Source organism: Thunnus maccoyii, chromosome 13, assembly GCF_910596095.1.
Source record: "Thunnus maccoyii chromosome 13, fThuMac1.1, whole genome shotgun sequence".
Classification (NCBI taxonomy): domain Eukaryota; kingdom Metazoa; phylum Chordata; class Actinopteri; order Scombriformes; family Scombridae; genus Thunnus; species Thunnus maccoyii.
This window is the reverse complement of record NC_056545.1, coordinates 14,781,945-14,806,345: the sequence shown is the minus strand read 5'-3', so window position 1 is coordinate 14,806,345 and position 24,401 is coordinate 14,781,945. Positions and strand designations below refer to the sequence as shown.

The 24,401-nt window shown below is 41.2% G+C and overlaps 2 protein-coding genes across 4 annotated transcripts in view; one reads left to right on the top strand and one right to left on the bottom strand.

Moving 5' to 3' along the window:
• LOC121910650 (ras-related protein Rab-39B-like) overlaps positions 1–24,401 on the top strand; it is a 40,913-nt gene that overhangs the window by 2,534 nt on the left and 13,978 nt on the right. Inside the window, exons 2-4 of the mRNA XM_042431929.1 lie at positions 4,464–4,573; positions 8,500–8,593; positions 11,185–11,280. The gene's annotated coding sequence lies outside the window, so the exon portion shown is untranslated. The remainder of the gene's footprint in view (positions 1–4,463; positions 4,574–8,499; positions 8,594–11,184; positions 11,281–24,401) is intronic.
• LOC121910648 (phosphatidylinositol-binding clathrin assembly protein-like) lies at positions 1,302–24,202 on the bottom strand. Of its 3 annotated transcripts, none has more exons than XM_042431923.1 (19): positions 23,212–24,202; positions 16,308–16,450; positions 14,449–14,524; positions 13,921–14,023; positions 13,496–13,589; positions 13,292–13,403; positions 12,828–12,934; positions 11,394–11,435; positions 9,427–9,512; positions 8,485–8,548; positions 8,007–8,140; positions 7,621–7,718; positions 7,285–7,398; positions 7,132–7,162; positions 6,848–6,989; positions 5,225–5,248; positions 4,713–4,769; positions 4,439–4,558; positions 1,302–3,084 (listed from the first exon to the last, which is right to left on the bottom strand). In XM_042431923.1, exons 1-19 carry the CDS (start codon positions 23,339–23,341, stop codon positions 3,070–3,072), a joined length of 1,692 nt encoding a protein of 563 aa, XP_042287857.1. In that variant the 5' UTR covers positions 23,342–24,202; the 3' UTR covers positions 1,302–3,069. The 3 variants fall into 3 exon arrangements, with proteins under 3 accessions (XP_042287857.1, XP_042287856.1, XP_042287858.1); XM_042431922.1 differs by having other exon boundaries at positions 8,485–8,587; positions 23,212–24,200; XM_042431924.1 differs by lacking the exon at positions 11,394–11,435 and having other exon boundaries at positions 8,485–8,587; positions 23,212–24,198.

The window sequence follows — 24,401 nt, the reverse complement described above, 5'->3', positions numbered from 1 at the left end:
CGGTAAGTGAGAGTTCAAACAATGGTCATGCTTTTACCGGGCACACAAGCCAATAAAAAGACGACACTTAATCATGCAAAAAAAGACAGTTTGTCTTTGTCTCTAAAAATAAAAGAACAAACATCCTTTTGAGTTCTGATAACATCCATCCGTAGTGACCTTGAATAAGAAGAAGCTGCGCTTTGATGATGACTTTGGTGCAAAAAAATGTTCCTGTTTCGAAGAGGACAGACCCTGTCCTGTCCACTTCCTCGATGAAGACACTCTTGGTATAGACCAGTTGTGATAGTTTACCCTTGGCCCCACCCTCCCCTGACCCCACCCCCTTCCTCCTCAAGATGGACACAAACATCACAAACATCAACCCCGACCCGCCCACCCATCCCTGGATGATGACACCTTTAAAATACAACCATTCAAACACAGATACAGCAATAAATTGTCCCACGTACAGTACGTCATCCAATGGGGCTTCGATCACTTTACAGAGAGCACGTCTAAAAACACATGAACGGCATTACCTATATACAGAGGACACAGTAACAGTCAGGTTGGCCCAGGATGGATCGAGCTGCGTTGTGGGCATGAAGTGCACAATGAAAAGAGCATTCAGCTGACGGAGAAAGACAAACCACTGGAACAAGGAGTAATGGAGGAGAGTGAAACGACAATTTTCCAAAGGAGATATCCAAATGTCAGCTGGCCTCTTATTTCAATGTTCATTCAAAGGTGAAACCTCAGAGAATCTCTGCCTGCTTGGTGACGATTTCTAACACTTGAAGTCTCTCTGCTGGTAGTAGAGTCGTAGCTGCGGGAGATTGGTTTTTGCGTAGCCAGCAGTTACAGTTCAACAGTGAATCATGAAGATCCGCCACCAGACAGTCGCAATTCTCTGAGGTTAGGAATCAACAGCACAGTGCAGCTCCAGCTGTCTGAAGAGGTTCACCTCAGATTCACTTTGAGATTCCAGGTCCAATGACTGGGGGCTTTTTTTTTTTTTTTTCGTGTTTTTCAGCAGATGAGTGATCCTAGAGCCACCTTAAATTGATGTTGTGTTGTACAGACTGAGACACAGTCACAATAACACTCACTGCTAAGTTAGTACACGCTACCAGCTCGCTAGAGACCTCTCTAACCGAGGAACATGACCCTGTTCATCTCTATGGGAAGGCATGTGCACACAAACACACATACAGTACATGTACATAGAACAGACACAATCAATAGAAAACGACTTCATCCCCAATCGATTATTGCCCCTTTCAACTGTACATCCCAGCAATGATTTTAGGTTTTTGTGCAGCAGAGCATTGTCCCCTCTTCGAAGGTTTGTGCTATATATATCGACTGTCTGTGGGTCTAACTTGACCTTGGATCTGCCAGAAAAGCCACATTAACATTTAACGTCTCATTAAAGCCTCCCGTCTCTGGCTGTCTGAATTAATCTGTGTGTCGTCACTGCAGGCATTACCAGGGTTGTGATCGGCAGACATTACCCTCAGTTTCTTTCAGGCAGTCTAGTCCTCATTTAACTCCTCTGACTGACCTTTAGATGTCCTGTGCATAAATGTTAACACTACATTAACAAACCTCTTTCCATGTTAGCATTGTCTTAAATACCTCCAAGTGGAGGTGAGACATACTGCGGTAATTACCCATATCAAGTTTTTCTGGAGTATGAAGGACTTCACAAGAGACTAATTTTGGACAGGACAGGGAGGACATCATACAGTTGGGAGTTAGACCGTTTCTGATTGGCAAGACCGAGAATCACCTCCTTACGAATATCACCTCTGTCTGGCTCTCAGTGCATTTTTCACTACTTTTAGAGCAGTATAACAGAACAGGAGTTAGAAGAGGTTATAAAACAAACAAAAAAAGAAAAACAGCATTCTGTACAGAATCCTGATGTGGACACAAGAAGTACATCACTACAGCAGGAAACAGCTTCTAAACAGTCTACGGACAGGTGGAAAAGACATTAACGAGGTTGCATGATATTGCACAGCTGTAGAGGAGGCGGGGAAAAGAAAGAACAAAATACACAGTGTGTACAGCACGTCCCCAAGTAGCAAAGTTAGTCTAAGAGGTTTGTTTACATCCAAATGCAATGCCTGGGTCTGGCTCAGTGCTTTCATCAGTAGTTCCAGTGCAGTAACACATTGGTACCTGGCAACACAGCAATGACATCAGGTACCAAAAAGAGAAACACATACAGTACATACCCTACACAGCTACGTCCATCCACCCGCACACAAGCGTGCCCCCAAATTATCGTTCCACGTCTGATTCTTGATGTGAAGTTGGCAATTAAGAACAAATGGAGCTCATAAAAAGACTTAAAGAGTAATGTTGATGCAGCACACTGAAATGTAAAAAAAGGGACACGCACGCACTCACGCACGCACACGCATACAAATCGATAACTTCTGACATCAGGTGATGGAATGAACCAATCTGAACAAGATGCAAGAATCACCAACACAGACACACACCCTTGGCAAAGTTCACATTGAGTAAAGTGCCAGCAAACGATCCAATCAGAGAAAGAGACGCGTGTCCTCCGAGTTTGATTCAGTTACGGGATGGAGAGGGGAAGTGGGTAAGTTAGGGGAGGAGGTTTTTGTACAGGAAATATTTCTGGATGAGGAGGTCAGGAAGTGGCGATGGAGCTTCTGCACTTCCGTTGAGCTGTCAGTCTTCGTAGCGTCATCACAGGTCGTAATCGCCGAATTGGCAAATCAAACAGAGGATTAGTGGGGATTGATGCAGAGCCTCTGGTGCTCCGGCATTATAGATTCAAAGACAGAGAGATCAGTAACCACATGGAGAGAGGAGAGGAGATTAGAGGGTCAGGCGACACAGAAAACAGACATCAGCATTTCATCTTTCATCCGTCCTCTCTCCGTCTTCCTCTCCCCTCCCTCTTTCTCTCGCTCCCCCTCTGTCCTCTTTCTTCCTCCTGCACTGGATTTGGTTCTGGATTTGTTTTCTTCAACTCTTTCTCTCCATCTCTTTTTCTCTCGCCTTCTCTCTCTCGGCTTTGCTGCCATGGTTACAACATCATCCCTACATGAAGTGCATCTGCAGAGGACGGGGGGAAAATAGAGAGTAATTTAGTTCAACAAAACACCTCATCAAGTGTTGAGGCATCTATTGACAGGCACATTACCTGCCGCAGTGCCCGGAAAACAGCTTCTTAGGGGCATGAGTGCTCGCTTAGCAATTATGTTACTCCGTTATGTTTTGAATAATTGGTCAAAATATATTGTTTGTTCTCCTGAGAGTCTCGTAGCCAACTGATGATTACTCCCTGCGAAAAACACTTTTTTTCACACTTGTTGGTCAATTTCAAAATTATCTGACAACATGATTCATTCTGCTTCTTGAAGGGTTCACAGCTTGAATGCTATTTATCAATCTTTAAAAAATAGTTATGAATGAGTGCATTCATTATTCCAGGAGACTTGCAGGGCATGTGGTAAAAGTTCCATCCTTGGTTGGATTTATGTTGTTGACAGTTTAGGAAGTCCAATGTCATGTCATTTTCCCACATTTATCAGAAAAGTGTTTAGCAACCCCCAGATTGGCTATAACTTTATAGCTACTACGTCCTTCTAAGCTATACATACCAGAGCATAAAAGCAAGCCAGCCCAACATCCAACATTCAGCCAAGTTTCAATGTGAGTTGTTTCTCTCTCACACTGTCTTTATTGCCTACTAAACACATTTATTGAGAGATAAACTAATTTTTTGAGAGATAACTTAAAGTATTTTATCAGACAAGAGCATCATGTTTATTTGTGCAAGTAGGGTCAGGTCATACTGACATGCATGTGATAGAGATAGAGCAAATAATGATAAAAGGAGCCAGAAATGCACAATACATGACCAAAAGCTAAAATCTAAAATCAGTAATAAAAAGGCAGATTATTAAGGACATAGTTTGACATTTTGGGCACTTATTAGATCTTAGAAGATCGATCTCATGTCTGAGAGTGCCAGCAGCTGGTTAGCTTAGCTTAGCATAAGGAATGGAAACTTTGGGAAACAGCTCACTTGGCTTTGTCCAAAAGTAACGAAATCCACCAACCAGCACCACTAATACTCACAATTCAACACATTATGTCTTGTTTGCTAAAGCCATACAAAAAGCAAAGTCTAGAAATGAGAAGTTGTGGTTTTACGTGGTGTTATGTACGGGACTATTTCTTGGCTGAGCGTTGTTAATTTCACTCTTTTTTATCCTGTTTTCCTTGTTGGGTGTTCATTCACTGACTTGTTTTCATCTTAATTTTCTCATGTAAAGCTGTTAGTTAGTTTGTTTGATGAATAAAGTGTATTATTAATATTATTATTATAAAAAAGGACCCAGATATGCATGTTAACTAAATGGCATTAATAGATGTACTGTCTGTGTGTGTGTGTTTGTGTTACCTGTGTCCCCGGGATGGGTCCGAAGGGATTGGTGGGTCTCAGGACAGGCTGGTTGTACATGACAGGCTGCGGGGGCATCATGGGAACGCCCCCCATTTGATGACTCATCTGAGGAGGGAGCTGGTCGGAGGAGAGGTGAGTGCAGGTGCAGAGCAGAACAGGATAAGGTGATTGGAGAGAAATAATTATTAGATTAGATATTAGATTTAGAGAAGATGAAAGATTTCTGAATGTATAGCTGAGATTAAAATGGAGGAGGCTGTTTTTTTTTTACCATTCCATACACAGGCACTTGGGGTGTCGTCATAGGAAAAGCCACTGGTGCTGGAGCCTGTACAGAAATACAGAGACGAACACAGTCTGAATGTTGGCACAAAAAGTCAATTGTAAATATAACCCTGGTACTATCAACCTCCTGTCTATGCTGTCAAAGATGACTCCCTCACAAAGATGGAAATGCTTTTACGTTCCTAAATATTTGCATTTGTTTGCATCTAGGAAGACACTTAATCCTGAGCAAAGAAAGAAGCACAACATCAAGTTATGTTGAATTGAGGCAGCAGATTGGCAGCCTTTAATAACCACAAGGGATGAAACAACAATGTCAAGGCAGCACAATAAGCAAAATAATTCCTTTCTCCTACGATAATTCATGTATCACCAACAATACAAATGACTTAATAATAAAAGGTGGCACCAAGGTTTTTTGGAGGATGTCGTGACAAAATCTGTTGGAGAAAATGTGGAAAGAGGGGAAAGTGAAGTGAAGAAACATCAGGTACTTACATAGCCAGTATAGATCATCCCATTCTTTGGAGAGTTAGAGAAAAGAGAGAGAAGAAGAAAAAATAGTTAACATAGTTTTTCATTTTCACACCACACACCACACCCTTTTCTAATGGGCAGAGAAGGTAAAGCAGACCTTTGCCCATTCTTCGGGTTCCAATCACTTCTACTTTCTATTCAAGTCATGCCACGGACTTTCCGAGCCATTTGCTGAATAAATGAGCGGTTTGAGTTGAGAGGTCAATCAGTCGAAAATTAAAAGATGAAGCCAGATTGAATGGAAGAGACGTGGAGATAATTAGAGTGGAGCACAAAGGACGGAGGCACATTAGGGAGCTCCTTCAAAAGCCCCGAATGCAGCAAAAACATTCTGCTAACAGGTACATTCGACGATTTCTAAAATGATACATTAATCATTAGGAAAAACTGACTTCACTGACAAAATGATGGATGGAATTAAAGAAATACACATTACGATACTTCTTCAAAATATTTCTGCTAGAGTAAGTGCATCACTGACAAAAAGGCCACATTCACAGACCTGATCCTGTATAATCTAAACTCTATATTAAATTTAAATAGATATATAAATCTTTTTTTCATTTTCTATAGTTATTTTGTAACTGCTTGCAAACTCACAATGCTATTTGTGTGTTCTTATTTTTGTTTCAGATGATTGAAAAGAGGATTTTTATGTAATAGAGTATTATGTAATAGAATTGACTTCATAGGAAGGTGATTTTTTTCTCTGATGATATTTAGGTAAAGAGTCATTTTGGAAATCATGACAACAATAAAATAGGACAAATGCACATACAAATTTCCTCTGGAAAGCCATTGACTGTAGGCTCCAAGTTCAGTGACAGTTGGTTTTGGTTTTTTTGCAACACTCTGGACACCCACACAGGTGTTTTCAATATCTCAGGCTAATTAGATGTCAAGTCAAGTTGAAGGTGGGTGGAGCTATGCAGGGAATTACATGATGTCACGAAAATAACAATGAATCAGTAACTCTGGCCACGCTCCATTTGGCTGTGCCCTTCACTATGTAGTGACAAATGGAGTACAGCAGGTTACAGGTATGACCTTGAATCTCCATCAGCTGATACACAACCACAGGCAGGTGGTGGAAATGCTGTGGTAAGTGTTTATTTAATCTTTCACAGCTTTAAGTGTTGGCAGAGACAATATAATACCTTTACCACAACAAGCCATGTGAAATATGTGCTTATTAGTCTGTATTGTTTACAGTGTTGTTAGCACATATGGTGTTTTGTTTATGTGCTGCACGGAGGTGACGATTCAAGTCAGAATAAATGGTTTGTGCCATTTCATGTGCTGAATTAAAAAGCAGTGGAAACCATACCCTCCATTAGGGCACCCCTCGTCTGGTTTTGAGTGCATCCAGTGATAACAGTGTAAAGTGTCCTACCCATAACTTAGAGGAGAATAAGGGAACTGTCAATCAAGCACAGTCTGTGCAAGCCAACACTGTCTGGAGAAGAGGTCTAATCAGGTAAGTGCATAAGTGCATGCACAACCCATTTTAAAAAATCTGTGCAGAGCTTGATGACCAAATGAGCAAATGCTGTCACTTGAAGGTGAATGTAGTTTTTAACTCACCATCTGAGGGACGGGCATGGGTGCAGGTGCCATGGGATGGGTGGTGTGAGTCCAGTTGGTGCTGGTGCACATGGTCTTTGACTGCCAGCCACTTCCTCCTGTTGGCTTCTTCTCTACCAGCTGACTCCACTGGAGCTCCGGCCTGATGCACACACACACACACAGACACACACACAAATGCATTTACAGAGAAATAATGAATCATATGAGAGATCGAACACCAATAAAACTTGATACACAACAGCGGCATGGCCCAGTTTAAGATGGCAAGCAAACCCACTCACTTTTTAGCTGGCGTCCCCCCAAACTGCAGATCTGAGAGAGAAAAAAAAGAAACATAACATCAGCTGAAAGGAAGCAACACAGAGGGAGAATAATAGCAGGAAAGACAGACAAAAAGATTATTGAATATTTGGAGAGAGATTCTGTTTACTCACTACCAACGAGGTTGGCTAATGAAGAGTCCAAATCATTAGGCAGCATTTTCCCAGAGTGCAATGGGACTCCAGGGCTGTGAATTTGAGCGGGCGGGGCTGGCTTCAGTAGGTCACCTGACATCCCAAGGTTACCATGGTTACATCAAAGGAGAAAAGAGGGGAAAAGAGTCAAGAGCATAAAGCAATTGGGCTTCACTGTCACAGCGCATCCAGCTCTGAGCTGTGCGTGTTTATTTGAGTGAGTGTGAGTGGGAATTAATTTTCATGCTCCGCTGTATGTTTACATGATTGTGTGAATGTGTGTGTGTGTGTGTTTGGTTGTGTAAGTAGTCCTACCTCCCCAGGCATTGTTATTGTTGGGCACAGTGTGTGTGGTCTGGATGGGGGTGAAGTTAGGCTGCAGGGTGAACAGCTCACTGGTCAGGTTTGGCACACTGCAGGAAGGAATTTTTTTTTTATTTTTATGTAACCAGAAAAGTCCATTTTAAATAAAAAAGTAATTTACAGTGACAGCTTGGCAAAACGCCTCTAGTTGAAGAACCGGGGTAAAGTGATAAAATGAAACAACAAACCCGAGAAGGCTACTGGTTCACAGACAAAACAGAAAACAAAGTGATATTATAGTTTAGGCTGGACAAAGTCTCTAAAAGTTCAAAGTTTCTACGATACACAGAAGAAACTTCCTCTTTTCTCCGTGTGTGGCTGCAGATGTTGAGACTTACTGATTGTTGATGGGTACAATGGGTGAGTTGGAGAAGAGATCTGTTGCTCCTCCGCTGCTGTTGGCACTGCCCACTGACTGGGTGCTGGGTGACACATTGGGCGTCTGAATGTCAATCACCTTATGACCGTCCTCCTGCATGGAAAGCATCAACAGTAAATTATTTTTCTTTGTATAATATGATATTTCCATGCTGTTAAGCTTTAAAAAAAGACTGTTGATGCTTGAATGGTGCTTGAATGAAAAACCAACTGCGGAAGGTATTTAGATAATTTAAATGTTAATTAATTTTCTGTACATTTTCTTGTCCATTCAACATCAGCAACAGTGTGAAGGACAAATACTGGGTATATACACAAGCACAAGCACATACTATACACAAGCTTAAGGTATTTCAGTGTGTTTTCCTCATATAAAAGCAAGCAGGCATATGTGCATGAATGCTTGTGAGTTTTAAAAGTGTCCTGTAAATGTCTCGCCTTGTGTTGCTGCAGTCTGTTGTCCTCTGTCTTGTCGTCCATACGGCTGAGAGAGATCCCAGTGCTGGAGAGAGAAGACACTGCACTGGACAGAGTGCTGGATCTTCAGGTGAGACACACACACACACACACACACACAAAAACACAAACACACACACAAACATATTTTTGCAAAACCTGCAGAATTTACACAGTTGCTGTGTAGCTTTCTTTTGTTTGTCTTTGCTCTGTTTACTGAGTTGCACTTTATAGTGCTTTGTAACAAGCAGGACCGAGAGTCTACAGCCACGCTAGCAGCTCTGTGAGGCTGCGATGCTCATTATAAAGAAAACCAAACTATTAGAAGGAAAGTATTAGACAAATTGAAATTTTGACTCAAATATCTCACCAACTCACGGGTTCCAGACGATGTCTCCTAACAACTTTGGTGACTTTTCCGGTAGCACCACCACCAGGTTGTTATTTGTGGTTTTGAGTGAAATGCCTCAACATTTATAACTATCGGATGGATCATTATCACATATGGTACAGATATTCATGTCCCCCTCAGGATGAATAGTAAAAACTTTGGTTAGCCCTTAATGACCATCGTCATGTCAAAGTTTTAATTTGTCCAGTACTTTGGTTTATGACCAAATAGTTTCAGCCACAGCTCCAGCGCTCTGGTATATTGTGCATGCTCACTCATTAATGTGGCTTTACTGAGACAAATAATTGCATGGAATCATGTTATTATTTATTGTACTTTTCCTGCTATGACAAGTCAAAATGTCTGCTGTGAAAAAGGTCTATATTAGAAGTAGAGGAAATCCTGGTAATTGTAGTACTAGTGGTAAAAGTAGTAACAGCAGCACTAGTAGTAGTAATTATGTAGGAGTAGTAACAGCAGTAGTAATGGCTGCTGCAGCAGATCTGAGGAGCATCTTTGTGATCTGAACATACCTGCTGGCGGTAGAGAGGTCCTTGAGCTTCCTGCCCTCCAGAGAGGCTAGATGCTGCTCCAGAGCCTCCAGGAGAGAGCTGGGAGCCTGGTGGGGGAGGGGGGGAATGGGGGGAGGTAAAGGGGTGGGAAGGTGAGGGGGTAACATTAGAACCATGGTCAGGTAGATAAAGTGGGACACTGCTTTCTCTCAGTCCCCTCTCCTCACCTCCTCACTTTATCTCACACACTCAATTCAATTCAGTCACGTAATCCCTCACTCACAGACACACACGAAGCAGCAGCAAAATTAAGACATCACCCTCAGATTCATGTCCACTTATTTACTCTACGAAAGCTCTTTGTTTTTTTTTTGTTTTTTTTTTTTCATTTGGTTTCATCAGGTTTGGTTGACCAGCATGCACAGATCAGCTGGATCATGCAAGCGAGTCCGCAATGGGACTGACAGCAGACAGAGCAGAGCAGAGCATCGTCCCTGCAGGGCTCCAGAGTCGAAACACAACAAACACTTCTCTGAACCATCTAACGAGCCCATGCAGATGCCAGCAGTGCACAAACGCTCTCATAAACACACACACGTACGCACGCATACACATAAAGAAAATCACAGTCCGAAAACTAAGAGTTAACCCGTGGATTCCACTTTAGGTTAAAAAGACAAATTAATGTATTACTAATTTAATTTAGTTTGCAGGATTAGGCAGTAACTGAGTACCAAAATGTTACACCGCTGGAAGCCAAGGAAGTTAACTCAGTGAAATGAAAACGTCTGTTGAAAAACACGGTATGCACATTGAGCAGCTGGCCAGCATTCTTTATTGGGAAACAAAAAGGATGGATGGGTTCATTTTGACCACATGTGATACCACAGTTTTCATCCAGAGTCTTACATTTCAGCGTCAGAGAACACAATGCAAACACAACAAGCAAAGAAAAGATTTCTCATATACTTATTTTAAGGGGGAAAGAGAGTAAAATGCGAAATTCTGGATATCCTTCTTCAGAGAAATCTAGAATATGCTAAAAGTTTAAAAGTAAAACAGACACATATCTAGAGCTCAGTATAGGCATGGGTCACTATGTTGTTGAATAAGGGCATATAAGGTCTTCATAAGCACTACAAACATGACGTTAATTTAAAAAAAAAAAAAAAAAGTCAACCCTTTTCAGTTTGTTACCTGATTTATCACATTGTAAACATCCAATTATGTGTCCACTGAAAAGGATAAATTGTGTATCAGGCCTTCACAGCATGATATGCAGTACTTATGATGGCATTATGTACACCTATCCAAGTCATATTTGCAGAAACCTACTTAATAAAAACCATTCGCTGCTCTCCCCACAGCTAATTCAAAGGGACATAATCTTTTCAGGGAAATGATTCAACACTGCTTATATGGGCAAAAAAACCTATTTCATGAAGCTGTGCTGACTTATTTCTATAATAAGCCTTTTGATCAAAACACAAGACTTGATATTTACACTGGTAAAATGCCAGAAAGACTGCTGGAAAAATTCAGACTGATACTAAGCCTCAGTCATGGACATCTATGATGGAAAAAAATGCAAAAACATTCTGAAAACTTTTGCAATTCAGCTTCACAATTTGAACCATAAAACAGAGTAAAATTTGTTCTACAGTTATTCAAATAACAATAAAAGTAAGTTCCTGCACTAATGCTTAAAAAATTGTGGGAAAAAAATGGTGCTTCAAGATTATTTGAAGTCCTGCATTTATTGGTTTCTCTCTATTCTAGACTCTGCTCAGACAAATAAAGAAGAAAAGGGGAGTTAAGGAGAGTGAAGAAGAGAGGAGGAGGACGGGGCAGCTGCAGTGTGGGCAGGTCTGTAGGGTGAGTAGGGAACGGGAGCGTTTAGAATGAAGCATTATGGGATTGACTTGACGGATTTATATAGTGGTTGACTGACTGGTTGATTGACTGATTGAGATGAGATGTAGACTGACCTGTGTGAGATCGGGGCTGTCGCCCTGATCTATCCCAACTCGCTGTGTCACAAAAAAGGAGGGAGGGGTAGGGGAGGGAGGCAAAATAAAAATAAACCAAATGTAATAATAAAACAAGGAATAAACCAAAAACCCAACAGACCACAGAGTAAAAAAAGGGAAGAGGCGTGTGAAGGAGGAAGAGGAGGGAGAAAGAAGAATCAAACCCAAGCATTCATTACTTCATGCAGTGGCTGAAAAGGAAAACAAATAAAAGACAACAGAGGAGGGGAAGAGGGCGCATGCACACGCATACAAACACCTATATATATATATATATACAATATATGTACACGCACACACACATATAAGAACACGCACACACACTGAGATCTGGAGACTGGTTTGAAATGAATGCTGAGCACACCGACTGATTGATCAGGCAGGGCAGAGAGGGCAGACAACAGGTCGCTTGACTGCGAGGTAAGACACATCCAAAAGGAAGACACTCAACTAATGTTGACTTTGAACAGAAAGAGAAGGAGGGGGGGGGCACAGATGACACACAAACAGACAAACACACATTTTGTTAGACAGGTAAGATGAATGGGTCCTTAAAGTCAACGTTAGTCTGTTGTTTTTTTTCTTTGGATCGAGCGGCTGCACCCCAAACCTTCGTCCAAATGGGAACGAAACCAAGCAGTGAGAAAGCCTTTGTAGATGGCGCACGGGATAATGCTACACAGTCTACAGAGGATAAAAACTGTTTATATTCACTGTGAAGCCTAGTGAGGACTGCAATTGTTAATTAGGAAAACAGCCATAGTAAAGAAAAATGAATTGTTGTTTTTTAAGAAAAGGGAGGAAACAAAATAGGAGGAAGAGGAGACAGAGATAGTGGTAGAAAAAGAGCTTGCTTGGGCATGCAGTGCAGGCATGTGAACAGGCAGCACGCGAGGGGTCCCTCAACTGGAAGCTCTATATGAGTGGCTCTCTGATAGGCTAAGACTCAGCCATTAATCACTGTCTTGGAGTAACCCCCTCCCCAGGTCAGGGCAAGAGAAGGACAGAACAAAAACAAACAGGAGAAAATCTAGAGGCAAAAAAAAAAGACTTGGAAGATTAAGGAGAAGAAACCCCTGGACACTGATCTACGGTCAGTTTTAGCTTCCTCGCAGACGAGGTTATGGAAAATATCGACCATAGATCAGATAGCAAGGGTAACAGGGGTCTGGAGCAAATCTCAACAGGTCAAAGTAGATTTTCTCTGCAGGTTAAATTCCTCTGAGAAAGAGGAGAAAATTAGAAACAAACATGTAAATATGTCTATATGAAACAAGAGTTGAGGAGAGGAGACCGTTGAAATTTGCTCCAGACACATATTCCCGCCCTCTCCAGTGGTGATTAACTCTGTGTTTCCTCTGTGGAGGGACCAGCAGGACGATCGGACGTTACCTCAGCCACTTTGAGAAACTCGGACAGTTTGGTCATCCTGTTGAGGAAGGTCTTGTAGATCTCCAAAGCTTCTTTGCACTGGTTCTTCTTCATGTCAAAGTATTTCTCTGTGTGTCAGAAGACCGGAATCAGCATCACTATTGTGTTATTTACACTTTAACTTGTTCATCATAAACACATATTTGGCTGTATTTGTCATCTAGTAGAGATGAGAGAGTCCCAGTCAGTATGAAGAGTCTGCTGGACTGTTCTCAGCCCCTCACTCTTCACTGACTTAATAATTTATGAAAGAAAAGGTCTCTAATTGGAAGTTGAGAGACAGTAGGAGAAAAATTAATTTCCCCTTAAAGATAATGGAGTCACAGTCTTGTGATCTCAACTCTGTCTTGACCCCAACAGATTACTGCAGAAATACAATATGGACTCAATAGAGATTAACTCTGGATCTGCCGTATATGGTTTACCCAGCATGTTGATGACCCCTTCATTGTAAGCAGCAAACAACCGTATGGAGTCTTTAAACAGCAACATAAAAGCCGTGTTGATCACTCCGTTGGTCAGCTCGTTGGAATTAGGCTGGAAGAAAGAAAGAAAAGAAATGCTCTGAGATCGGATCAAGATGCAGTGAATGCTACCGTCTCCTACACGTGTTGAAGTCATATGTTTACCTGAAAGTCCAGCAGTGCATCCAGCTGGTTCTGAATGATTGGCAGAGTTTTGATCAGCTTCTCTGTGTTCATGGTGCGCATTACACCGTCCGCCCTGGTAAAACACAAGAATACATGTACACAAACACACATGCCACATACACACGGGACTTAACAAGCCTGTAGACTAAGGTGTGTGTGTGAGGTCCTTTAGAACCGAAATGGTAAAGAAATAATACGGATATATGCTGTTTGTGTGGATTATGAATGGAAAAAATACAAAATCTATTCGATGCATAGTTGAAGTAGAGCATGAAATCAAAAATATAGTTGCCAGTTGAAAAGTAGAAAATAATATAAATTATTATTAAATAATAAAATAATATTCACATCCTTTTTAGCCATCCATATATGTAACATGTATGTCATCTGAGAGTGTTTGTTACCCTCGCTTCATCTTGGTGAAGTCCACTGCTGCTAGTCTGTAAGACATGGCTTTTTCATTCAGGTAGCGGCTATAGCGTCTGATGAAGGTTGACATGTTATACCCTGGAGGGCAGAGAGGGGGCGCTGCAGTTAGAAACTGGTCACTTTAGCCCATTTTTAAAGCAGGTTAAGAAGCCGTAATCCCTTTCATGTGGAACTTCTCTATGAGCAATCTGCTTTTCCAGTCGTGTCAAACTGGGCTTTGCACCATCTTGCCTCAAGCTTTAATAAATTCATTTTTACTTTTGCATAAATTTAACCACCAAGTCACCGAGCCTGTGTTCACAAATTCAGCAGCTTCTTGTAACCAAACGAATCACACATTTGTATACAGCTTTGCAATCCTGGATTGTGGCTTCTCTTTGAATCAGCCTTCTGAAATAGCATTATTGATAGTGTTACGGTGCCAGGGAGAGTCCGACATAAAGTCATTTTGTTAGACGAACGGCACTGCTGAGTTTACAAACAGCCCAATGGCATTAAATCACCTTGTAGTGCAGCCTTATCTAGAAAGTTGTTGAGGTTGAAGAGGGTGTTTCTGGAGGCAAGGTACTGCATCAATCTCTGATGGAAAAAGAAGAGAACAGAGGAAAGCGTTATCTGATGCTGTTCCCTGACAATATCAAGTCATGTCCACACAGACACATTGCCAGTGTTTATGCCACGCATTTGTAGACAAGAGCCGCAGCTTTAAAAGCATTTCACTGAAGCTGAGCTGCTCTCGAGGCAGAAATAATTATAATAATAATTAAATGAAACCATATGAGAGGTTTAGAGGGGAAATATCTCATGACTCTGGACTCGACTGGTTTAATCTTTAACAATGCATCGTGTTTTATAGGCTTATCACATGTAATCTTACTCTGCAGAGTAACTTGTATCAGATAAATGTGAAAGTACAATATTTCCTTCTGAAATGTAGTGAAGTAGAAGTACAAAGTAGTATTAAATGGAAATAGGTAAAGCACAAGTAACTCTACATTGTACTGAAGTAAAAAAAAAACAAATAATAAACCCATTCAGAATCTGCTCCTACTATCAATTTAAAGCTTACAATGATCTCATTCTAGCATCCTGTTTTAACAGGAAATACATCACATCAAGGAAGTAAAAATGCCAATTCATGGGGCTCTAAACCTCACTGTTTTCTCTGGTCAGGTAGACTGAAGCCCAGTGGAAAATGCCAGGCCAGGCACACAGCCAGTTTAAGCATCCCCGACGAATTTCCAAAACATCACGTCACTACTCGTGCCACTAAAAGCTTTGTTGTTCGCATACTTTGAGAGGGTCAGCATGCCTGCTGTAAATGCTGCCACAGCCTCCCTTTCCAGTCTGAGACATTCTCATCATTTAACGTGTTTGATGTTTTGGTTGTTGCTCTTGTAATGTGAGCGGGGCAACAATTTGTCACACCGGTCATTGAAATGTCAGCAGGATACTTCATCAGTCCTTGTTGGACACATGGAAAGATGTGGCATCAAAGAAACACGCTGCAAGAGAGAAATTGCTACAACCCGGTGAGCAAAATGTCAGTCTCTGGTTGGATCGATAATTCGAGCTCACTGATTGGCAAACGTCCACATTTCTCTCATGTGTGCGGTTGCAGAGGCGCAGAGAGCATTATATTTTACAGTACAGTTTATTGCATCCTCTCATTGACTTGGTGTTCTGATGCTACACTAACACTTTGTCATCTATTGCAGGCCCGCAACTAAAAACTGCTTCACTGATTAATCTTTTTTCCGGATTAACAGATGAATCTTTGGTCTATGAAATGATTAAATATCAGAAAATAGGGAAGATGCCCCTTCACAAATTCCCAGGACCCAAAGTGTCATCTTCAAATTTCCTTCAGCTTTAAACTCGTCTGCTCCTCTTGAAGCTGATATTCTGCAGCCTACAACTGTTACCACTAACTGGACAACGCAATCTAGAGTAGAATTAAATGTTCATCCTAGTTGACCTTCAAATGAAAATGAGAATGAGCAAAACTGACTTAAGGCCACGTGGGTAAGGTCGTTTTTCTGTCAAGATTGTGTACACCTATCAGGAAGAAAATCACTGCCATTGTACATTTTATTTATATTTTTAACAGTTTTTTTTTTCAGTTAGCAAAACTGAACAGTTTGTATTGTGCTTTTGCAATAGATAAGATTAAACTCTATTCTTTACTATTTTGAAAAAATAGATTTTAGAACACATTTATAACGTATTTTGATGAGGAAATGTAATACTTTTTCATGCCCAGATGCCAAACTACTTTCTTGTAATCAGGAGAAAACACTTTTTGAAAAATAAGTATGTTTGCCCTCTTTGGGCGTCCATACATTTGGTGTGTTCAGCTCACCTCGTTGCCGTACATCATGAGGTGGTGTGTGGTGATGAGCGCTTTGAAAACCACAATCCAGCTGTTGCTGGCTGTGCGCTCCAGCAGTGTGTCTGCCAGGTGGGGGATGCTGACGTTCAGCTCATTGGTGCAGTGGATCAGGTCTGGAGGACACAAACAAACAGCGTGAAATAATCTGAACATGCAGAGAAAACTGTAAGAGCAAAGTGAAGGAATAAACAAACAATTAGCAGAACACAGATTATACAGAAACAGGCATGTGGCCGAGAGCTCATGTATCCTCAAACGCTGCCTCTTTTACTTACTGTAGGTCACTGTGAATTAAAGCACCAGCCACATGCCAAAATCATAATTTATAACCTTGGAGAGCTTACAGGTTGAGTTATTATGAGTGAACAACCACGACATATGCAGCCATATCGACTGGTGACTCAATATTAGCACACAAATCAATGAACAAATGATTATTTAATGATAGAGAAAGTATAGACAGATGAAACAGAACCAAGGCTACTGTATCACAAAATCCATTTTGCGTCTGTAATTCAACAGTGCTGCCTACCTACTCCCCCAAAATATCAATAAAATATCAATTCAGATGATGGAAAGGTACATTAGAAGGTCAATTCTATTCCAGCACAATCAACTCCAGGGATGCATAATTTTAAAACTGTGTCAAATGAATAGACTGATGATGAATAATGAACCTGAATTTTCTTCCAGAGCATCTTTGTTAGTGGTGATTGTCTAAAACTGAGATGACCCCAACGTTTACCCTGTGAGACTCACATCTGAGAGTGTAAATTGCCTGTTCAAAGTAAATGTGGGAGGCATTTCAAAAGAAAAATGACTGAGTGTTCTGTTGCGTGTCGGATTCAAAGATCCGACGAATGGCAGGCTGTGTGTGTGCGTGTTAAATGGAAAAATGAAAAAAAAGAAAAAGATTCTGTTAACTGAAGAACAGAATCAAATTTTAAAGCAAGGCAGAGATTTTATATTTATAATGATATGTCCCCAAGATGAATAAATTCAGTAATGAACACTAAACATATGTACAACTGGGACACACTGTTGGAACAATGGCCTAAATTCTTTAAGGATTTCTCTGGCTAAAGATCAAAATGTGAAGTATGTTTAGCGTGTGTTTAATCTCAAAGAATTTAGCACTCCTTGTAAAAGAACTGAGATTTAAATGGCACAAACACCCGTCTCCTTATGTGCCCTATTGTACATTATATACTGAATATTCTATTATAAATCCATAAATGTTTTGTCCACAAAAAAGGGGAATGAACTCCATAACTGTTCTGCATTTGATGTGAAAAGGTTTTGTTGAATTACTGTAAAGAAAAGGTTCAATGAAAAAGATTTTCTTCTAAACTTGACCTTGGGTGTTTTTTAACGTACAGCCTTTCATATAAATGGTCCGTAGTGTGCACTTACAGCACTGTATAACAACTTAATGTAATCTTATCAGTGACATTTCTCATCAAGTTTAAGATTCTCAGTAAACTACTCACTGAACATCAGTGTTTAGATGAATAAACACAATGTTCTCACTGTCAAAACTGAGATTGTGCAAATTGCTTAAAACCCAGCCAGGAACAGGATCTCAGCTAATTTTGGTATGAATCACATATCTAATTTAGTCGATTGAACAGTGAAACAACATTGACAGAAGGAATAAAGTGCTGGCTGTGCACTCCGGCACATTAAAACAACCTTCTTATGTCGAGATGCCAAACTACTTTCTTGTGATCATGTAATCGCCGAGTTACTGAGAAAAAAAAACTTCAAGTAGTTTTGGAGTCTGAGGCAAATCCTCCTTCGTCTGTTTCTTTTCACAGGATCAGAGGTTATCAGGGTTTATTTGAAAGCTCTGTGATGTTTTCTGCGCCCACTGAAAGGCTGGGTACCAAACAGTCCCGGTGGATAGCATGGTTAAATGTTTAATGCATGTCGAAGGCACCCGCAGCACCAGAAACTTACCGCAACTAAAGCTTCAATCCCATTCATCTTGACTTTATTTTATGTTATTTTCGGGTGTGAAAACGTCAGCGGCAACAGCACAGGCGATAATAACTGTAACAATATTGATTATAGTCCTCATATGCTCTTCAAGCTTTGCCTGCCATGAATTATCACCTTCTGACCGGCTGCAGTCAGACTCGTCGTAACATTTTCTCTCCTGCTTTAGGGCCAAATATTAATCAAAGGTCAGTGTACTTTCAGTATCTGAAAGCGAAACGTGAAACATGCCCAGAAAACTATATACAAACCCATCAAATGATTCCCAAATAAACACATTTTGAATAAATATCCTTAAACAGCGATGCTAATATCAAAACAGATGATTATAGATCTGGATGGTCAGTGTAAAGCATATTTACTTATTTCTATAAATCTGACTGTATCATTGACATACTGTATATAAATCACAAGTATTTATTTCCATTTTTATTCCTCAGAAATTTGTACATTTCACAGTCCCTTCTCCCAATTAAATGTCAGGGGCATTAGTATCACAACCTTACATGGTAATGGGAGCGTTCAGTCATGCTTTACACATTGTTAATGGTTTGTATGTGAATTTCCTCCTGGCTCAATAATTAATCGGACCTTATTGATTCCTAACTAATTAATGTTTCCTGTCAAAAGTGAGCACACACAAACACACTGGTAAGGTAGACATGTTTCACACTCTTTAGCCACGTTAGCAAACTACTGGATGGAGGACCTTGAAAATTTGTACAAACATTCATGATCCCCAGGGGATTAATCCTACTGACTTTGGTGATCCCCTAATATTTCCTTTAGCATTGTTGAATTGGAATAACTTTGGTGATCCACTGAATTGTAACTGTGAACATGTTAGTATGTAGCATGTAGTTAGTAATAGGACCCTAAAGTAAGATGATGAACATTACTTACTAAAACATCAAATAGCATTGTAACCTTGAGCATGTTAGCATTCTGACATTAGCATTTAGCACAAAGCACCACCGTAAAGCCTCACAGAGCCGCCACAAAGGTGTTTAAAGATATTATTTTGCTTTTAGCAGAGTAACTGCTTCTACTTCAGTACAATTACACCTAAATAATAGAGCTTCTTCAGTTAAATATTTCCAAGCTGTGTCCACCTCTGTGTATTCCTTTGGGTATTAATATATCATAGGATTTATCATTGATGTGTGACAGTGTAGATAGCCAGAGGGATGTGATGAAGTATCGACTGAATGATTGCCAACTGGGGTTACTGATAAGCTGCACATCAGCTGCTACGTCAATAACACAATTCAAATTAAGATTTAGGGTATCAGTGTGCAAACGTTTATACAGTGATACTGTTCAGTTTGTAATGCTAGTTAGAGTAAAAATATAAGACCAGCTTATGTGTAACTGGAAGGATTTCTCCTCATAAAAACTGGATAATGGGAAGGTGAATTTTAGACTTTCTGTAAAATGTGATAGATTAGATAAAGTCGTTTTTAGGAGCTGAAATTGCATTGTAAAATAAGGTCATTATACTGACACATACTGTAGAGGTGGGAGTAAGTGTGTAAGATTGTCTGTGAGTCAAAACCACATCATCTATTGTATTCCTGCCCTCTTTTACTTAATTTGTCTGACAAACCGCAGGATGTGGGTACCAAGGAGCAAAAGGCCCATGATTATTCTCAACACATTCTGTTGCCTTTTGCAAGCATCTGCAGTACATCACCATTACAAACATGACACGCAACCAAAGAAATCATATGCTGAATAAAACTATTGTGCTTGCAGGGCAGAAGGTCATTTTCCTGATTACTATTCTGCGTGTGATGAATCTGGTTTCTATCGCCACTCTCTACTATCATAGCAATGCAGAGTATTGCTGAGTGAAATCCCATTACTCTGTCTGTCATGCTCGTCATTTGCTATGGGTTGTAAATAATCAACATTGGCTGTCTATGTCACCGACCAGTCTGTCAAGGTCAAGACACTAAAAAAGAAAAGAAAAAAAAAACAGGGTTTTTGCTCTGAATAGCTTCAATGACCGGCACTGCATTTGATTTATCATGCATTGCATTTGGAGAAGTGGCAGAGCGATTCATCTTTTCTTTCCACTGCGTTCAGAAAGGATGGATCAATAACATCTTGAGTATATTTTAAAGGTAATTGAAATGTCGTGTGTATTTATCAAACGTCTCAGATTAGGTAAACTGATCCAGAGTCACTGCACAGGTGCTTTGACGTTATTTCTTTCTGATCTAAACAGAAAAAAACATAGGCTGGATTAGCTTCAAGGGATTTTAAATCCCACTGATGGGAAACTTTGCCAGTAACCTCTGTATCATTATATTTTGTTCCTTTAAGCCTATTCTGTTACCCACATTGATTTTGTTCCAGTTGCCAGTCAGTCCTGCTGAGGGCTTTTAAGCACCCCTTCCATTACCTCAAAAGACAGACCATGTATCTGTCACTTTTTATGACCCTGTTTAACCAGGCCAGTTGAATAAGAATAGACTCTCAAATCCAATGGTGGTCTGGGCGAGCAGTTGTTGCACGTGGGTCGCACACATCTGAACTCTCAGACATGAGAACGACCGTGCATTCTGTCACAGCTGACTGACAAGAAGCTTGTTTTAAAGCAGTTGCTTTCTCTTTACATTCTTTATTCACTTCCACACCGAGGTCCTCTCAACAAGTCGAGCGATTACATCCACTGACCTTCTGATCACCTCCTTCCCTGTGTCCTTCCTTAACCTTAAAAGCACTCAATTAATGCCAGACAGTTGTATGTTAGAGCATGTCATGGACAGAGAAGACAGGTCCTCTGGCAGGAAATAGAAAGTGTTTTTTTGTGAAAACTAGTCGTGTCTATTAGAACAGCTGCATCTGAATGGCTCAAGTACAAAACATTCATTGAACTAAAAATTCAATTCAAGTTTCCAGGGGGTTATTTGAGCCAGGCATGCAATTTCTACTGTGGTGTGGAGTTGTTTTATTCCACTAATGATCAGAATAAGAGCCCCGATCAGAGCAAAAATGCCTCATGTAACCTCCTCGACCAGAATAAACTGGTCCATTCTGCAAGAAATCTCATTGTCCTTGAGAGCAGCGGTAGCCAATAAACCTTTTCATAATCCACGGACGGATGAAAAATCTGTCATGTAAATGTTACTGCTAGATGGTTCTATTTTCAGAATATCTGCTCTCTTGAGTTATGTGACGTTCACTAGTTTCTGAGAGACTGTGACTCATGGCAGGTACTGAGAGTGGATCACCTTTACCGTTTAATAACTGCAGGGTGCGATAAACCAATAATGGTGGTGGTAAATACAGCACTTTCTCTGGTTATTTTCTGTAGCACTTATGAGAATACTCTCTTTTGAATAATTAATCTGATTGATTTCCTTCAGAAATTAAAAAAAGTAATTACAGTCAGTGTCAGCTGATGGACTGTAGGAATCTTCCAGTATCCATCTGTGCAGGGGTTTTTCCAGACCTCCTGTTTAAGACGGAGCAACAGGCAAAATCTAAAACATTAGACTCACAAATGGCTACAACAGCAGCGCCTCAGAAAATCTAAATATTCAGCCTTTAATTGTGGTCACCTTCGGGATAAATAGATTTGTTTAAAATCAAAGCAGCAGTAGGCTAATTAAAGTTTTGTCGGCTTTTTCATCTTACATGCACTTACAAACCTGCTTTGGGACACCTGTACTTGGTGTTTTCTGCTAGGTGTGCTGACACCGTGGTGGCCTTTCAGTAGGGCAAAGTGATACAGCCCTAATTTAGATGTATTGTGTTGAGGCACCTGATGGCACATCTTGTGAGGGAGCCCAGAATTCCCAGTGTCACCTCTGCTGTGGACATGACTGACTAATCCACTGCCAAACTTGCCGGCTGACTGGATGACCGACTCTCAAGCTGGTTGGCTACCTGCCGTGTTTGTTTCTCTCATCAACGGTCCTTCTTGATTAGCCATCTTGCTATTTTGCCCGTCTGTCTCTCTTTAGCTGGTGGACTGACTGCCTGGGAGTCTGACTGGCAGCACCATTGATTACTCGTGCTCCCTATTGATCATGTCAAGTAATTATTGTAAGGCAGAAAAGCCACCTAACCTAATAATCACTGGTAAAAATCTACATGTGAGGAATCCTCTTCTCTGCCTGTGTGTACATTATCGCTGCGGTTTGCACACACGGCTAATTGGCACAATGTGGAGATAAAAGATCTGTACTGACACCAGCAGTGCTCATTGTAACACCCACCAGCGTATAGCTACAGTACACACACACACACACACACACACACTGACTCTCTGCTCCTCCAGCACCTCCGGACTGACAGCAGTAACATATACATTCATAAATGATAATAATGCACCAGAGGACATGAGAGTGAACTTGGGCCTGACTGTGAGATTATAGAAATGAGGAGACAATGTTAGTGATGCTGCAGGAATAATGCACATTCTGTACTGAAGTGTCTCCAGAGGATACAGTGCTGCTGCTGCTGATAGTGGCATTAATAATGGATAGGCCTTACACTGTAAAGCGGATGGTTGCAATATGATTAGCCTATACCAGAGTGGCCTATTTCCCCTGAATGACATGCACAGATAGTACCTGGCTGATTGCCCCTCGCCTTATATTAAAATTCACTGTTTATTACAGGCTAGATACATTGTAATGTATGCTTTGCTGCGTAAATCACGTTTTAATCTAAGGGAATGTAATGGTGCCTAATTAAAGAGGCTGCAAACACAACCGGGGCCGGATGAGAGGATGGGGGGGCGGGTTGGAGGGGGGGTGAAGAGGCATAATAGATGCTGTTTATACAGGCTACCCTTTGTGAGGAAAAGATGCATGCACACAGGCTATCTATACAGTAAGCAGTGATGGTATGCTTAACCTACAGTCAAGGTGTTTCTTCTTGGGTCCGCTGACTTCATGCGTCGTGGCCTTGCAGACGGCTTTGCTGATGGCAGACCCGGTCATGCTGTGCTGCGCGGCGGCGATCCGGTCCGTCAAAGACTGTCCCGACATGTTACGGTGGAGGCAGGCGGAGTGATGGTCGAGTCGGGGCGGGGGGAACCGGGGAGGACGATCAAAATGTCTTTAGCGGCGGGGAGGAGGGTAGTGCCCTCTGCGAGGATCGGCCGTCTGAGCAGCAGCAGCAGCAGCAGCAGGAGGAGGAGGAGGAGGTGGAGGAGGAGGACAGCAGCGTACACCGACGAGGATCCGGTGGGAGAATTCATGCGGCGGCCAAATAAAACATAAGACGGTCACATCCAGGGAACCATTTAATATTCAGTCGAAGGCATCAGAATGAACCGGCTGCAGAAATAATATAAATTAGGCTATATATAAAGAAGCTGCAAAAATCAAATATATAATCAGAGCGGCCTGCATCAAAAGCAGCTTACTATAATAATATACGACAATGTACAGTAAGCTGTAATGTATCCCTGAAATAGCCGCTGCCAAAGGTGAGATGCGCCTGTACGAGGGTTGAATCCGAAATACAATAATCGAAAGACTACCGGTGATTATTATCAAATCTATGCGGCATCCCCTATGACTGACTCATTTTTCAAAGACGATATAAAAAAATGTCCTTTTCCCTTTTTTTCTCTCTCTCTCTCTCTCCTCTTCTTCACCCGGTTTCTCCTCTGAATCTATGCAGACATCCAACCGCAAACGCCTCACAGCACCGTGCGCTGGCTGCATCTAACCTTTGATTTCTATCCCGAGTCTTTTTAATCTTCTTACAAAAGGGTGTATTTCTGTGCTGAGGTTGCCGATAGGCCAATTCCGATTTTTTTTTTGTCAGTCAAACTTGTGCGTAAAAATGGCATGAATCAGGTGACTGGGAAAGGAGGGCGATTGGGCCACTTTCTCGGGTCCGGGGAGGGCATCTTAAAGCAGAAGGCTGCCCCGGGTTTTCCAAGCATCAGCTGGTTCATCACCTCGGTGCACACACACACACACACACACACACATACACACGGAGGGCTCAAGACTGTGATGTGCAAACTCTCCCTGATTACCGATGAAATGTAGACACATATATAGGAAGGAAAATCCATGATAACATCAACAAAAA

Coding starts and splice junctions, on each gene's coding strand:
- LOC121910648 (XM_042431922.1), bottom strand. CDS start 23,341: ATGTCGGGACAGTCTTTGACGGACCGGATCGCCGCCGCGCAGCACAGC. Junction 14,525..16,307: donor TCATGATGTACGGCAACGAG/GTGAGCTGAACA, acceptor TTTTTCCATCAG/AGATTGATGCAGTACCTTGC. Junction 9,513..11,393: donor ACAGCCCCGATCTCACACAG/GTCAGTCTACAT, acceptor CTCCCCCACCAG/GCTCCCAGCTCTCTCCTGGA.